General features: G+C 37.5%; 1 protein-coding gene and 1 long non-coding RNA gene across 3 annotated transcripts in view; one reads left to right on the top strand and one right to left on the bottom strand.

The window, feature by feature from the left end:
• The window catches only part of LOC139804468 (uncharacterized), a 244,637-nt gene that overhangs the window by 67,131 nt on the left and 160,493 nt on the right, over positions 1-17,013 (bottom strand). The window lies entirely within an intron of this gene.
• MPPED2 (metallophosphoesterase domain containing 2) overlaps positions 1-17,013 on the top strand; it is a 96,194-nt gene that overhangs the window by 30,991 nt on the left and 48,190 nt on the right. For both annotated transcript variants that reach the window (XM_071761726.1, XM_071761727.1), the window contains exon 3: positions 5,446-5,627. In XM_071761726.1, the coding sequence (XP_071617827.1) occupies positions 5,446-5,627 (182 nt within the window). The remainder of the gene's footprint in view (positions 1-5,445; positions 5,628-17,013) is intronic.

Here is a 17,013-nt window from a genome sequence, read left to right as displayed (position 1 = left end):
GAATTCAAAGAAAGAAAAACAGGAAGATATAGAAAACATATTGCTTGTGTTTTCTAGTATCAACAATATTACCTTTTGTTGCCTTAGCTGAGGAGGGGTAACTAACTTAGGAACAAGCTTTGTAAAGTATTTTTGAAGAAAATGTTTATATTTTAATGCTAAAATGAGTACACCAAGCTAACTTGCTTTTTGAAAAAGTATTTGTTTTATAAATTTTGAAAATAGAAGTATCAGGAAGAGTATGAAGGTTTTGCAAGAGGAAGTTGAACCGTAAATAAAGAAAACTGACTATTAGTAGCAAGTCTGAGTAGATGGGTTTTTCAAAGCTAGTAACACAGGTATGTTTTTTAAATAGTTACTAAATAGTGTGTCTCCAAATGACTCCTAGACCACCAGAGCGACTGCAACAACATACACAGATTTTATGTAGTACACAAGACTTGAAGCCTGTGCTTAAATAGATATAATGGATACTAATTTAGATGTCAAAAAACAAACCCACAAATTCAGTCACAGATAGTACCCAGTGCAGAAATTATTAAGAGATGAAAAGACAACAAGTGATATGACACAGTCTGGGAAGGATGTGGTCCCATTTGTCACGAGACTATTTATGCATCTGGTGAGCCTGGGGAAGAGGAAAATGATCTGGTCTTCTGTACTTACTTATGCCTTGTTCACCTGTGTAACGTAGGCAACAAGACCAGCTTAAAAAGTAGTGGACTGTAAGCAGTTATAGTGCTGGTTGTAGGGCTTGGGGCAGGGGGAGGGATTTTCAACATCTGTAAATGTTTTGTCCAGCATAGGTGCAGCATTCATCTGAATGATTTATTCAACGTTAGGAACGGGAAATTCTTCCTGGCTTAATGTTTAAGATTTTTAGTCCATCTTCGTGGATGAATTGGTTTCTTGGGAACTGGTCTAGAAGGGAGGATTTGGGGTCTGCATATCTCAAAACCCTAGAGAGCAAGGAAGTAAAAAAGCTTGTGGGTTCAGCTCTCTAAGCAGAGGCATTCCCAGGGACTGGCTAACCCAGCCAGAGCCCTGTATGTATTTTCAGCATTTGAACTCACCCATGCAGAATTATACCGTGCAGTCAAAACTATTTCTTTCAAAAAAAAAAAAAAAAAAAAAAAAAAAGGTGTTTGTGTCTAAATTTTCTTTGAAAACAGGGTCTCAGTGTAATTTTGCCTGCAGCTCTGTCTCTAGGAGGGCTGTGCTGCTCTTTCTGTCTCAAAGGAACTTTATAATGCTGCTGATTTATAAGACATCATTATGAGTAACTAGTGTAAGCTTGGGCCAAAATATGCAGCAAATGTCTGTTCCAGTGCCTGACATCCTAAATCAAGTCGTTTGTGTGTGAAAGGCCCAATGTTTTCCTCATCTCTGGGTTTCTGAATTCAGCCCTCATACCTCGCTGTCGGAATCTCCTTGATAATTTCTGCATTGCTCATTGCTGCTTATTTACCTAATCTCTGCTTTTAAAGCTTAAAGCCATGACAAAATTTGCTTGCCTGATGTCTGAGGATCAAGCATACAAGTCCTGAGCATACAAGTCCATACAGCATAGAAGTCCTGAGTCCCTGCAGTTCCTGAAATCAGGGGTGGTGCCAGTGGCCCAACCAGGACTGTGCATGGGCTGCTGTGGCCACAGACCCCTCTGTATTGGAAGCCCCACTGTAACCACAGTTTTGGAGGAAGATTCGAGTTAGTGATAGCTGAGCAAGCCAAATCACAGCCTGGTTTGCAGTGATTCAGCTGCAGCAATGTGTGAGGAATTGTCAGTTTGAGGTTTGTACCTGAGGGACTCCTAGTCTGAATGGAAATAACTGGTGGTAAGGGCAGTTTAGTAAACCAAGTAATTATCTGGTAAATGAGGTCCTTATGGAAGTGTATGAAGATGACACTGTCCCTTCTGACTTCTAAACTCTCATCATCAATGCATTAAATGTGGCAGATACCTTCGTGATCTGAATAAGCAGTCATTGCTCATCTGCCCTGTGGGATCATACTCTGTGTCTTTTTGAAAAAACACCTAGGTCCCTGATTTTCTAAGGTGCAAGATACCTCGGGATGGGTAAGTGCCTATTAGGAGCTGTCTGGAAAGGAAGTCAGATTCTCCAAATCATTTGCTAACTTAAGGCAAAACCCCATTTACTAACTTCAGGCACAGCCTACCATTTTGATATCTGTCTATTTGGTTAGCTTATTTTTCATTTCCTGATTCCTGTAATAATCCTAACATATGAATTGATTCTGGTGCTATAGACTATACTATATGTACTACAGTACAGTCTGTAGTAGAGACTAAACTACTAGATTCATAACATAGGAAATTATTCTGGAATAACATTTACTGCATCTTATCATTAGCATGCTTTTCCAAATGCAGTGATCAAATAACCTGTAAAGTTTTTCAGTCTGCCAACTCAGGAATTCTAGAAAAATAACGTATGGGTGATGATGGAAACTGTCAAAATTAGCTGGATCCACTTTGTTTGAAGCAAATGGTAAAGAATGTGTAGAATTTCTTAGATATGTGCTCTGATTCAGCAGAGATTGATGATGGGCAGGTCTGAAATTATTGCTATACCTCCTTTTGAATTATGGCAAGGGTGGGATGCATCACTGTCCCAGGGCTTTTAGAAATGCAGGTCTGTAATCCCCAGTTGTTGGGTCATGAGGTGAGCAGACGACCAGAAGAAGGGATGATGTTCTCAGCCTGCTACCAAGCAGTGTGAAAGGGCAGTGCCTTGCCTGCTGTGGTCACTGATCTCCCAGGTTCAGAGGCCAAACATCTCATAATTTAGTGAGAAAGAACAATCCTGCATTACAGTGTGCCACACTGTAGCTGTGGATAAAAAGAAAACTTGAGCCTTTAGGACTGGCAATAACACCACTTTTATTCAGTTTCTATTGAAGGACTATTTTGAGTAAGATAAATTGATGGGCTGAACACAATAACCTTCAGTATCTCACTTTGAAATACTTAGTAGGCAAGCACTAGTGAATGAGAGAAGAAATGAAGGAAAAAAGGTTACTTGGCAACATCATAGTGTTTGTAAAGAGGAGAAAAAAGGGTCAGGAACTTAATTTCGATTATAGAATTTTCTGTAAGTCAGTCATTGCATGAATAGAAAAATTCTAAACCAGATTTTGGTGTCGTGCTCTTACAGGGATTGCCTAGGGCAAAACAGGGTTTGTTTGGAAACAAACTGCACAGAATAGCAAAATCAGAGCTGCTCTGTAGAAACAAAATTGGAGTCCCCAGTGGCAGGCAGTGCTGGTCACAGCTCAAGCAGAGATGATCTGAACAAAGTATATGGTACTGATGAAAGCTGGTGTTCATTTTTTGTGTTCTCTGGAGTAAACATACTTGGAAGTGTGAAAATATTGATATGGAGACCCCCGTGTTTACCATGAGGCATAATATTGAAAAAGCTTTGGCTTACTTTTGGTAACTGGAGAAAGACATCAAAACCAAAAGCACTGTAGCCTGTCATTACAGTTCTGCCCAGCTTCCCAGGTTGGTGTCAGTGAGTAAATGAATTTTCCAGTGTAATAATAACCTTATTAATTTCTGACCCTTGCAGAGAATAACAACACATTGACTGTCAGAGCTCAGGTTTTTGCAGTGGGTTTCTGTACCTGTAACCAGTTGTATGGCTCAACTAACTAATAGGAGATGAAATACCAACCCCCCCAAAAAAGTATCTGCCAAATTGCCCCTCCCCATCCAGGCCAGCCTGCAGTAAAATCTGTTGTTAAAAGAAAAGACCAAAGTAAAGTAAACATCATCTAGTAGAGCCTGAATTTTGCAAATTAAATTCAGTGGAACATGGCAACCAAGTGTGGTATATTTATGGTAAATAAAGTTTAATTGGAAATGCTTAATTATATTATGTAGGAAATGCAGTCCAACAAATCTCCTCACCCCTGTCTCCATGCTAAAATTTTAGCTGTTAGTAAACATTCTCCAGATTCTAAAAGACTGTAAAATCTTGTTAGCAAGTGTTCATATGGACATTTTTCCATTGGACAGCAGTACATATCCATATGGAATCTGACTTCTTGAACTGCTAAACACTGGTGGAAGTTCTTTCACATTTCAGTGTATAGTAAATACTATATACAGGTTTAATTTACTAAAAATAGTAAATACAGACTTTTAAATTAAGGAATACTTCAGAAATCTGTTTTCTCAGGATTTGTTTTATTTCCCGGTGGATCATACATCTCATTATAACTATGGGGATTTAAGAACAGGTTCAGAATGATTTACAGGATTATATTGGGTTCTTTAAAATATATAGAGATTGGTTTCACTGCTCTGATGATTTGAGACATGAGTGGACTATTATTCTGACTTAACTCCTATATACCTCAAAACTTCTAGCTGAAGCTAAGCTCTGACCGTGATCAAAGTGGCACATCAATGGAATGGGTTGAAGTTTTGTGTGGTTGGGACAGGGTTTTCTGTGATGTTAATCCAGATGCTGAGCTATTCAAATGTTAAGTTGAGCAAATCAAATTATGGTAACTTTGTAAAGAAATAATTGCTACTCCAAAGGAAGCAATGGGTTGCCTTTTGTATTTTAAGTTATTCTGTTACAAATTAGAACTTCAACCCCTTAAGTATGCACCAAGCCTTTCTTTTTCCTGTTATTTTTCTCTGTTCTGCTAAAATTTAACAAACACAAAGAAAAACAACTCAAAACCAGATTTCTGTGTTGGGCTGATATCATAGTTAACAAATAATTACCAAATATAAGTTGGAAATACTCAACTGAACGAAATTTTTCAACATCATTGACTATAATTAAAAGAAAAGTTTTATCTATGATTGCTTAATGCTCTACCACAACAGACCCTGACTGTACAGATTTGTAAGAAAACAAGCTTGGTATTTTGTATGAGAGTAAGAAGTTGTCATTAGGCTCAATGTTGTCATCTAAGTACTCCTGAATGGACTTGATTGTGTAAAATGAAACATTCCTGATGGAATCTATAGGAGTGTCTATGGCCTTGAACAAAATCAGATGGTTTTCTGCTCAGCTCAAGTGTGTGTTGCTGGCTCACCTGTGAGACCTGTTATTTACTGAGTTATTTACTGACCTGTGCACCTGTTCATCTAAAAGGCAGATGATTGAAAAAATAATCTGAATTCAAATTCTTTCAAATTCACTTTTCCCAATATTTAAATTAACTCCAATGTCACAAACTGGCCATCTATTCTGTATTTTTTATTTTCCATCCTTACTAGGTAAGTATTTGGGAATCGCTGTGGTCCCTTCTGGATTTTTGGTCATTTCTTTTGGCATGGTGTGTTTCAGTGGATGTGGATGTGTGTGCTGTGTTCAGCTGGATCCGTTTTAATATCTGAAATAATAGATGTGAGGGTTTTAACCTTGTAACTATTACGAGATCTTTATGTGTCTGCTTTAGGGTCGACCCTATCCCATATGACACTCCAAAACCAGCGGGCCACACGCGATTTGTCTGCGTCTCAGACACACACTCCAGAACAGATGGCATCCAGATGCCTTATGGGGACATCCTTCTCCACACGGGCGATTTCACCGAACTGGGACTGCCCTCAGAGGTTAAGAAGTTTAATGACTGGTTAGGTAAGGAATTACTTCGTTTTGGTGACCCCAATTAACCTCTCCTGTCCGAGTGTCAGTCAGTGCCTCCTAATTGAATTAGAGCACTTGAACCCCCTCCCCCTTTGCTTCACTTCTCCTCGTGTGATGTGCTGTTTCTAGCCTGAGTATCATTCTGTTAATTAAGACAAATTTAGAGATTTTGCTGTATTTCTGCATTATCTTGAGGGGAAAGATTCTGTCATGTAGCCTTCTGCGTGCTCTGAGGGGATGGTGGCACCTCCTATGATTGCATACAGCTAATTCAGTGCTGTGGGATTTTATGTCCACAGCCAGAACTATTGCTCACTGGAGTTTTGAGTTTACCATAATTGAAAGCAATTCTGAAAGTTAACAACATATTTGGAAATTATGGAAGTCCTTCTTCCCACAATGTAGGGTAGCAAAATCAGTAATACTGTTTGGAAGAGGAGAGTTTTGTGTGGGTTGGTATTCACATGGATGCCCCTTGGGGTGAAGAGCACTGGTATTTAAAATTTGAACACTAACACTGAATGCCTCCTTGGTAGAATGCTGCAGTTGATAGCAGTGCCTTAACAGTGTGTTGCTAGAGATGAGGACAGTTAAATTTCAACAGCAGCAGACCAAAAGGAAGGAAAGGAAGTAGTGCAGGTGCATCTGTTATAAATGCCACTTGTAGCATAGCTGTATACCACTATCTCACCACTTGCATTATTAACAGTCAGAGCCAAAGGTGACTTGAGCAGCAGATCTTCAAGAAATGTTAGAATTAATTTTTTGGCATTATGTAAAAACCTTAGAAAGCAAAGCTTTGCCATCGTGCTTTTACCTCCATCACAACACCCTCTCTCACCTGCTGTATGATGGCCACATCTCTACATGTCTTTTAATAGCATCATTTTATTCCACTGGAGTTCCTTGGGTGACCCTTCAAGAGAGAAGTGAAGAACATTTGGATTTACAATAGGAATTTTTAAATAAAAGAGCTTTCATATTCTCTTTCTTTTCACCCTTCTTTGCATTTTCTCCATACCATTCTTTTTATTTGCCTTGTGACCTCCTGATTTCAATGGCCCAATTTATTTTTTTTTTCTTTGTTTTTTTTTTTTTTTTTTTTTTCTGTACGTGTGGGATTTGGGCTTCCAGATACTGATATATTACTGTAATTTTTTTTATCATTCTTATTTCTAGAAAGTGGCACAGGGTTGTATGAGCTTAAAGCTATCAAAAAAGAAGTGATGGGAGAAGTAGGTGGATATGTAAACAGCTTGAGGGAAAGAGACACAGTAGGAATCATCTTCCTCAAATTTTGTGTATTCTTTGTGATAACCTGTAAATGGTAGTGTGAAGGAGGAGGAGCAAGCAAGGTAAGGGCAGTGGGTGGGAAGCTTCACAGCTTCACTGGGAGTGCTGTTCAACAAGGTTCAGTTGTTAAAGATGCCAGGCAGCTCCAGAAAAGGATTTGCTTCCTGGAGAGCACTGACCTCCAAAGTCTCCCCTGAATGCACTGGTAAGAGCAGTGCCTGGCTACCAGAGTTCCTCTTTGGACTTTACTCTGCTTTAGCCCAGAAAGGTAAGAGCAGGTGATGCTTGTTCCCTTCCAAGCTGGTATTTTATTATTCTGTGACTTTGGGTCATTTCACAGGTATTGTTTTGATACAGCCAGAGCCAATGCCCAGTGCGTGGCATTTGGAAATGCTAACTCAGTGCTGCTGGAAAAAAAAAAAAATTAAGCTGCTAGTATTTTAGTGTATTTTAATCCTTTCATGGAGAATCTTACACTATTGGCAGCCACTTGGCATCCCTTGTGTTTAACAGGTGTTTCATGATGTATTTCATCACACACATCCTTGGTTTAACATTTGCAACAGAAGAATAAAAACCCTTTGAATGGGTTTATAGGTTTTGTTCCAGTTCCAGTAATTCACCGTGGTGGTTTATTAGTGTATATGTAGTTCTTGTAGAAGTCAGTATTTCACTGAGGAAGCAGGTTTTACATTCTTTGGAAGTCAGTGTCATTGAAACTGGAAGCTTTGAGTGTGTGAGAACTTTTGGCTTTGACCTCAGGCTTTCATATTTCAGGTACAGAGAAAACGCCTTTGTTACTTCTTTTTTTTTTCTTTTTCCTTTTTTTTCTTCTCTGTTTCAAAAGTGCACAGAGCCCACCTGCATTTTCATATAGATGATGGTACCAGTTGCTGGGTTTCTGACATAAGGTGAGGCAGCAAATTGGTACCCTTGTGGAATTTTGTTGAGTTGGTGAATACTTTCTCCAGTGCTGTTCTCTCCTCACCTGGAATCAAAAGAGTATGAAGTCAAGCTTGCCCCTTTGCAACTTTATTTTAGCCTTCTATCTGCAAAATGGGAATTATCACATTTAACTGTTATCTGTATTGTGAAGATTAATAGCTTCAAGGTTCTGAGGTGATGACATATAAGAGTTTAAAAAATACATACCAGTGGCTGGCAGGAATCAGCAGGATTCCTTTTCCTTCTGCCATAAGGTGGGCAACATCTTTTTTTCATCACAGTTGATAAGAACCTTATCCCAAAGCAGTGTGTGGAGAACTATTGTCAAATAAAATGTCCTTACAGAAAGGAATTTTCATATCTTTAGAGTGTGGAGTTGTACAAGGCTGAAAGCATTTCTGTCAACTACACAATGTTTAATTTTGTGGGTCTTGCATCCCTTTGCAGCTCTTTGGGTGTCTCACCTGAGCAAAATTTTATTAATATTATCCTTCCTCATCTCTGCTGCCAAATCATGGAACGTGCTTTCCACACCCTTTTTACCTGCCTTGCCTGCCTGTCAGCCCTTCCTGCAACTTTTACTAAATCTTATGTTTTCCTCTCTTTTTCTGATACATTTTCATTATTGGTTTTGCCTGAAAGTCTTCTGTCTGCATACATTGAATAACCTCTGTGGTCACTTAGTGATTGCATACTCTGGCTGAGGTAATTTATTCACTTTTGTTTTGGTGTCAACACGTCCCTTGGGTCTTGTAACTGCTGTAATCACTTGACCTTAGTGACTGTTAAATGCTTTAAACACAGTTATTTTAAATTTATAATTGTTTTCATTAAAAATCTCTTACAGTAACTTAGCTGACCTTGCAGTAAACACAGCAGTATGTGCTAAGAAAGAATTAAGATGTTATTCTATGTCCAGTGTATTTCTCACTGAATGTTTTAACATGCTATTATTATCACTGTTCATATTTTTCCCATCCATTCTCATTCAGTCATATATGGGAAATGAAATACAGGAATATCTAATTATAACTCTGCCTTCATAGTGCAATATTTCCTTTCCTGTGTGATGGGAAATGACTGAATAACTCATAAGCATTGAAGAGAAAGCAAAGATAAGTTTAGGCAGATAGATCTGTAATGAGTGAGAATATGTTTATTGTGCTCAATTAGTATGGGCCTGATTGTGCATATCCTTACTTGTGTGAATAATTTGCATCTGCTTTAGTAATTTTCCTGAAATAGCCAGTTTTGTTTATGTGTGGTTATTTCTTACAGTGTTCATTTTTTGGTCTGGTTACAGGTTTTTTGTCTGGGTTTTTGTATATTGTTTGTGGTTTTGGTTTTTTATTTGTTTGGGTTTTTTGTTTGTTTGTTTTCCCATGCAATATTTCTAATATAAGTTAGACTACTGGATGAATTAGAAAAATTCTTCAGAACTAGATACCAGTGAATCTAGTAGGTAAAATTACTGCTGGTCAATTCCTGGGAAACTTAGAGTAGAATTTGGTTATTTTTTTTTCAAGTTATTCTGGGATTTAGCATCTTGACTCTTTCCTGGTTTTTCTTTCATGTCTTTTATTTTGATTGTGTGTTTCTTTTAACTTCTTTGAGATATTTTATTTACTTGATGAACTTTTTGAATGATTTAGTGGCTGACTACGAATGGTTTTCTACTGTGACAAATATTTCTTTACCTGTAGTATATCCTTGCCTTTAGTATAAACATTGTTGATTCAGCTTTTCTTTCTGTGCTGTAGCTCCTCTATCAAGAAAAGAATGATTATACTATTTTAAGATGGAGTTTTTGGTATGCTCTGCATATGTATATGTGGTCCTCAAACATAGTGTCAATTCTTTTGAAATTAACTTTTCTGTGAACATTCAGTTATTGAAAATATCAGCTTTACCTTGGAATTGCTGTTTGGTTGTTTCATGGAACTGATGACAAAAGGGGAAGAGCAATGTGGTGAAATGTGGTGTTGCTTTTGAAGGTGGCTCCAGTCTATGCTTAGATTTCTGCATTAGTAATATAGAAACTTGAAATTATATCCAAAAATGTAACCTCGACACCTGTCAAAATTTTGTTAGGTCTTAAAGATAGTTTTGTTTAATCTGGAAACAATAAACTGTAACAAAATAGTATAATGGTAAGATCAAGCTCTTATCACTGTTTAAAAATTCAGGGTCACATTCCTCCTGTATCTTTTCTCAGTCTTTCTGATCTGGCTGAGTTATTCCATCATTTTATCTGAGCTCCACCTCCTCTCTGGGCATATTGCATTTAGGATATTGTGTGGCTGAATACCTTTTCCTAATGTGCACTGCAAATGTTTCATTGTGGCAAAGTATTTATTCTTGAGAACTTTCACTCTAAAATTAAATTTGTGATTTTTTTTTAAGCATCTGACATGATAATTTTTAATAAAAAGAAACCAATTAGCTCTAAATTTCTCCAAATTCGGGGGGATATTAACTCGAAGTATTCTGAACATTTAGAAAGAAGCTTATGAATATTTTAATGTAAAATTCTGTCAATAGACCCAAATATATTCCTATTTTTATAAATTGATTTACTTCTGATTTGTGGTTCTACCATCTGGAGCATATTTTGAACCTTATATTGCTCTACTTGTTATAGCTAGAATGAATAATCAACCAAACATAAAACACCATTTTGATAAACAAAACTCTTAGCACTTGAGTGAAAATTGCATTCATTGCAAGTGAAAGAAAATGCTGAGGTAGCTTAAACCCTGGAAGTATGTATGAGTTTTGCACAGCTGTTCTGGGAGAGAGGAAAGCAATTCCCTGGAAAACCTGTTAACAGTCTCATTTTGAAAACAGCTCCTTCTTCTGCAAGTGGCTCTGCTGAGGAGCTTCTTTAGGCTTCAGATGCAGGAATGGGAGACATTGAAATAAGAGACTGAGCTGCCTGCTGGCATTCTGCTGTCCTGATGCTGGTGGGAGTTCTGTGGGAGCTGGAGGATCCTGACCATTTGGCTGCTTATGTCAGAGATGCTCTGAACTGGAGAGTAACGGGGACCTGAAGATGCACTGGGAAGGCTGTACAGGCAGTTTGATTGTGCCTACTTGTTGATTATAGGTGCTAATAGATGGTGACTTTGGAAGAAGTTGATGGGATTTCATAAAAAACAAACCCAAAACAAACTTGATTTATAAGATTAAATCGAGAGCCTTCAAGGTTGGTGTTTTTTTCTTTGGTGGTTGTATTAAATTATTTAGTTCTCTGGATTATGTATATTACTGTCGTTATGGTAAAGCTTTTAAAGGTTTCTTCCAAATTTATTTAGATTTTATTGCAGTGTCACTACTTAGAAGTATTTTCTTTTTGTTGTTCTAACTTCAGCTGTGTTTTAATGTCATGGCTAATATCTCATTTGTACTTAGAACTAAAGTTCCGATATGGCTTGACTTAAATCAGTCATCAGTGCTCAGCTTTTATTTGGCTACACCTTTTTTAGGTATGTTAATACTAATCTTAAATTCTTTTTCTTTTCAGAGGCATACAAACATGTTTTTAATGTTACATTTTATTGCATATATAAAATTGTGGGGAGATGCAGCCGTGTGGATTTTTGCTAATAAGCTGAATGATGTTTTCCTGATGTAGCAATCTACAATGAAATGTGAAAGCAAAAGTGAAAAAATGGTGTGAAATTCTACTTTCATGCTCTGGTTATTATAGCTGCTTCTTCATAACTATCCTCAGCTCTGAGTCAGATACGAGATGCTTTGTGGAAAACAGAACCCTAGAAGTATATCATAAAAGGCAAAATAGAAGAAATTGTATAAAAATTAGTGTCAAGATAGTAAAATTTCCACCGACTAAAGTGGAATTCATACACAAGGAGTAGTTTAAGTTTATTCATATCTCCTCAGTTGTTTCTTATTTTGCTCTTGTTATTTCTGGCACCTTTTCATGAAGACATTCCACAGAACCTGTTTTAACTCTCTCTTAATGCCACACAGAGAAACTTGGAGGTTTTTCCCTGATTCTATAGTCACTAATTTACTAGAGAGACAGTGTAAAATTCTCTATACACGTTGTGTACTACCTGTCATGGTTAGTCAAACCAAGCATTAAAGTGTTGTTTGACAGCCATTAGAAAACTTGGCTCAGGTGTAATGTGCTTTCAAAGAGAATAATGTTCTGGATTGAGTGGCTCTTTATATGTTTAAACCTAATGTATTCATCTGGTAATTTACAATGCAAGAAAGGAGCCAGTGAGAGCTGGAAAGTGTTGCACAACTCTTGGATAGGACTTTCCATCACAATAATTGCTCAGTCATTTCTTGGATCTGCTTCCCTTGGATCTGCTGTTGTCTTAAAAGAGGAGGATGATCAAATTTCAAACAAGAAATCATAACCAAAACAAATTTATCAAATAACCAAAATAATTTTTCCTTTCAATTCCCTCTTTCCCGCAAATCCACTTTAAAAGAGAACAAAGATTTATGGTTGTTATATTGACCAGGCAAGAAACAAGTGATGCCACCCAAATAGAAAGTTTTATAGACATTGTCATCAGACTCTTCCTCCAGCATTGCTGCTGCAGTGACAAATCATAACATGAGAAGGATTTCAATGGCAAGTCTGTATTCATTGCAGACCACCAATTTATGTTGTCACTTACAAATTAAATCTTGCATCAAAAATACAAGTGCAGAAATGCCTCTCCTAAATCTTCACATTGCACAGACAGTATTAACAATATCTAATTAAAATAAGTCTTTCTGTTAGTAGAGCATCACATTCCTGCTTAGAAAGAACAATGGTTTTGGAGTGGAGGAGTTGCTTTTAGCAGAGCGAGGTTGGGGCTGGGGAGAGAAAGCACTGCAGATTTCAGTATTATGTGTAGTGTTCAAAGAAATTTTATTTCATCATAAAGATTAGCAGGCTGTGTAATTCAATTTAAAGCTGGTTGGCAGTGTCCTGTCGATTACAAAGCTTTTTTTTTTTTTTTCCCTTTAATCACCACTTTTTTTTTTTTTAAGATGTTGTATGCAACTACAAAACCGAGGAGACAGCAGGAATGATCTTTGGGTTTTGTGCTTCCCACCCCCATTCCTCTTTTCAGTTCTGCATTTTAGGAAATGCCTGTGATTACCTTACACTGAGCTACAAAAGGGTATCTCGGTGAAATGCCATCCTGCCTCTTTTTGGCTTGTATAAAATAGGTTTTTTTTCTGTGGCCAGCTACTGAGATCTGCTATAAATGTTAGACTGGGGAGGGGGGGGATTGAATCAAAACTAAAACTCCAGTGTTAGCCTTCGTTCACACTATTGAGGACATTTCTGTGCTGTGGAAACATAACATGGAGCACTTTATGTTAATGCAAAACTGGCAGACCTTTATCTTACAGTAATTACCTGTGTTACAGGGTTAATAAATGTTCCAAGGATTACTAACTTTTTATTTATTTTTTTTTAAAGAAAAACAGGTTGTTCCTGCTGGCTATAGCCAGCCTTCATGGCTTGCTAATTAATCTTGTTGCAGTGCTCTGAAGCCAAGGATTTGAGCTTCTGTGTGCATTTTATGTATTAGGAGCAGAATGCATTGGCATAAAAGGGCTCTGATACAAAGATCTGTGCAATTCCATCCCCACCATCTACCCCATCACACCTGTTAGAAGAGGTTGAAATCTTTATTGACTGTAGTTAGGGAGTATTCTGATTTCAGAGGACAGTAGTTGTATTTGTGAGCACTCTGGTACCACTGGTGGGGAGAAAAAGGAGAAGAGAACCCTTTCTCTCAGAGCTAAAGGGATTTGGGTTTTCTTTGTCAGGCTTTGTCAGCATGAGGATGACAATGTGAGGAACTTTGTAGGGTGGTTACAAGATAAACAGGCAGTGTCTTCTCTTGGTGAAGAGAAAATTTTTTTTTAAGAGAAAAATGTTTTCTTGTGTAGCCGGACAACATACTTTTAGTTTAAAACAGAGCAGCAAATGATAAAAAATTACCCCATATTTTCCTACTGTTACCTGAGATACTCTCCATCAAACCTTACTTTTAATACTCCCCACTCCTTAGTCGCCTTACTCCTTACTCCATTTGCCTTCAGTAACTGACAGATAAGCAGAAAAGCTGCAAGGCACCATCAAGTTTCCTGCATGGTAGTGCAGGAGCTGTCTCCTGAGCATTGTGGGGAAGGAGTTCATTCCTGCTGCTCACTTCTGTCCCTGCTCCAAGCTTCAGTGGTCCCTGGGAATAAAATAATGTAGCTGTAGCCATACTTGTGGTCCTGAGAATAAAGGTCCCCAACATCCCCTCATCAAACCCCAGGCAGAGTAATTCCCTGACAAGCACTGGAGGGAAAGTCATTCACCATTTTCAGTCTCCTGGTTGTAAATTATAATTCTGTGCCATTATCTGGAGTGTGAAAGGTGGGCAGGGATTGTGTGAGCAGGGAGGGCTGTGGGGATGCCCTGGGGACAGAAGGAAGGAAGAGCCACTGCTCTGGTGAGTGACAGCACTGGTTATCTGCCTTAAACTGGGTCCTGGCTTTTGAGTTACTGGAGAGGATGTGTGTAGGGTTATAGTGGAAGCAATATAGCCATTCATAAACAACTGCTTCCGTGAAGCCAGCTGTAAAAACAATGATGCTTGCCTTGGAGGTGAGAGGGCAAAACCTTAGCAGAAAGGAGTATAAATAAGAAATAAATTGTTACCTTTGTGTAAGTGACTGAAATAGCTTTTCTCTTAGTGCTCTGTCTTAATGGCCACCTGCGATTAACTACAGTTGCCACTTTAGTTGAAATAATTTAAGGTCTGTGTATCAAGTTGTTTTATGGCAGGTTTTTCATTCCTTTTTTTTCTTTTTTTTTTTTTTTTTCTTTTACAAATTATGGCTAAAATGCTCAAGTCAAGAGAAAGCCTACTCTGCAGAAAGCACACAAGTTGAAAAATTGCAAATACTGCATGCCCCAACAGTTAATGATAGCATTTAATTACAGAGGAGTATTTGTCATGTACCAGAATCCTCAGTGTACTGCTGTATACAATGAATCTGAAATGACAGATGCTGCATCATATAGATTTTGCAGCACCTTGTGAAAATATTCCTTGAAAATTATAATGCGTGGGTACAAATGTTGTCAATCTCATATATTCATTTAACTTGGTTTAAAAACATTTTGTAACCTTAATAGACTGGGTAGTTAAAGGAGCTGAGGTGACTGCAGCAAAGGGCCTGTGTACTTGTACTGACAAGGATAGAAAATATAAGAATTTTACCTGAATTCCATCACAAATCAAGCACTCAGGCTCTTTATAATGCAGAATGGAGTTTAAATTATACATATGATTTTTCATTCTTATTTTTGTCCTTTCTTCTTAGGAAGGACCATTAGGTATTTTAGCACATAGGTTTGCCCACTGAAATGCTAAGACTGGTGCCTTGGATTTTTAAAAAACTTCACTCTGAGCTTTCTGTCATGATGTAACATAAATTTTGTAACTCAAAATTAGGCAAAGCCAGGAGAAGAGAGGAGGTGGCAAGAAATAGTAGCAGGGGTGAGGTTTGGAAGCCAGGCATCACTAGCACCAATTTCCATTGTTACTGCTGTAGGCATTTATCAGGCTTAAAGTTTTCTCCTCTCATTTATTGTATGGAGTTACTATATATGCTTAAACATAAAAGGAAGGTGTCTGAGGCTGTGCCATTCTGCTCAGACAATTCTAGATGGCTAGGGGGGGAAAGAAGAATCTATTTCCTTGTAATAACATGATACAGCTGGAGTGATTTGGTTGTCTCCTTTAGTAGCTAAGAAACCTCTCTGTGGGCTGGGTTATTAAAAGGAATTTCCTTACAAGACTCAGGAGATTCCTGGTATCCAAGTTCATCTTGAAAGACTATAATGGAATGTTTAGGTTTATTTAAAATAATAAATTTAAATGTAGGATTCAGATAATAATACTGGAGGTTTGTAAAGACCTGCCTGGATATTTTTAGTTGACTGTAATTTCTCTTTGCATTCTCTGTGGACTTTCTCTAAAGGTTTCAGGAAAGAACAGTGGAGGTTGTTCTGAAATACAAAGTGCTGTCAAAGGGGTAGCAGGCTCCTTCTAGAAATGGACTTTAGTTCAGGTGTTTGATTTCTCCTCTTCCAACTCAAAAAAGGAAGAAACAACTCCCAGTAAACATAAGTTTCACCGTCTGAAAATACGTTTAAAGCGACCTTTGAATTTCAAACTTGCTTCTTACACTTAAATGTTTACAAGTTAAAAGCATGACCACAGGGTAAAATTTCAAAAGCTGGTAATTGCTTTAGCACACTGGAGATTGTTGCATTGTCAGAGTTAATAAAAATCTGATGTCCTGCTTTTCAATAAAAGTCCATGCTTTTAAAACTTTTGAAATATTGAAAAATTATTTTATTTCTTCTTTTTCCTTTCAGCTTGTTTTCTTTGTGTTTATTCTTGCTGTCTCTACTTACTTTTGCCCCCTTATTATTGTAGGAATTTATGTTGCATTAGCCCAAATATATTTTGTAGCTTACTAAAAATGTACTAGTTTCAGTTCCATGTATACATATTGAGAAGTTCTGTGTGGTATACTGTGTTATAGAAAGAAAACTAAAATAGTTATCATAAGTTTCTTCATATGTTTGAGATTTTTCCTCCTCATAAGAAACACACTTAACATTTCCTTGAGATACAGAAGAAAAGGAGGCATTTGGGAGGGATTTTTTCAGAAATACTGACTGGGCTGTGAGATAGAGGAAAGTTTCTGCCTACTGTTTTGTGCCTTGTAAGCCTTAAAGACTTTCATTAAAAATGAGAAAAATAATGGAACAAATGTCAGGGAGAAGAGAAACAGATTTTTTTAATTGTGCATGTTTCCTGGTGGATGGATAGGTTTGTTTGTGTTATGGTAGGTAGGCAAATACTGGAAATACCCCCAATAGAGATGTCCTGTGGACAGAAAAGGTTTTGTCACATAAAGGTGCCTGTCAATAAGGCAGAAAAATTTTGGGGCAGAATCTAGAACTGCATTCTGCATTCATCCTTCTCATTTCCTTCAGTAAATAGTGAAGAATTGGTATTTTGATTTGTTTATCTTTTAAAATAAAGAATTTAGTTTGTCTGGAAAACCTTGTCCCTAACATTTGTTG

Source organism: Heliangelus exortis, chromosome 18 (assembly GCF_036169615.1).
Source record: "Heliangelus exortis chromosome 18, bHelExo1.hap1, whole genome shotgun sequence".
In the NCBI taxonomy this organism is placed as follows: domain Eukaryota; kingdom Metazoa; phylum Chordata; class Aves; order Apodiformes; family Trochilidae; genus Heliangelus; species Heliangelus exortis.
Note: the sequence above shows the minus strand (reverse complement) of the source record. Positions and strands in the feature narration are given on the sequence as shown.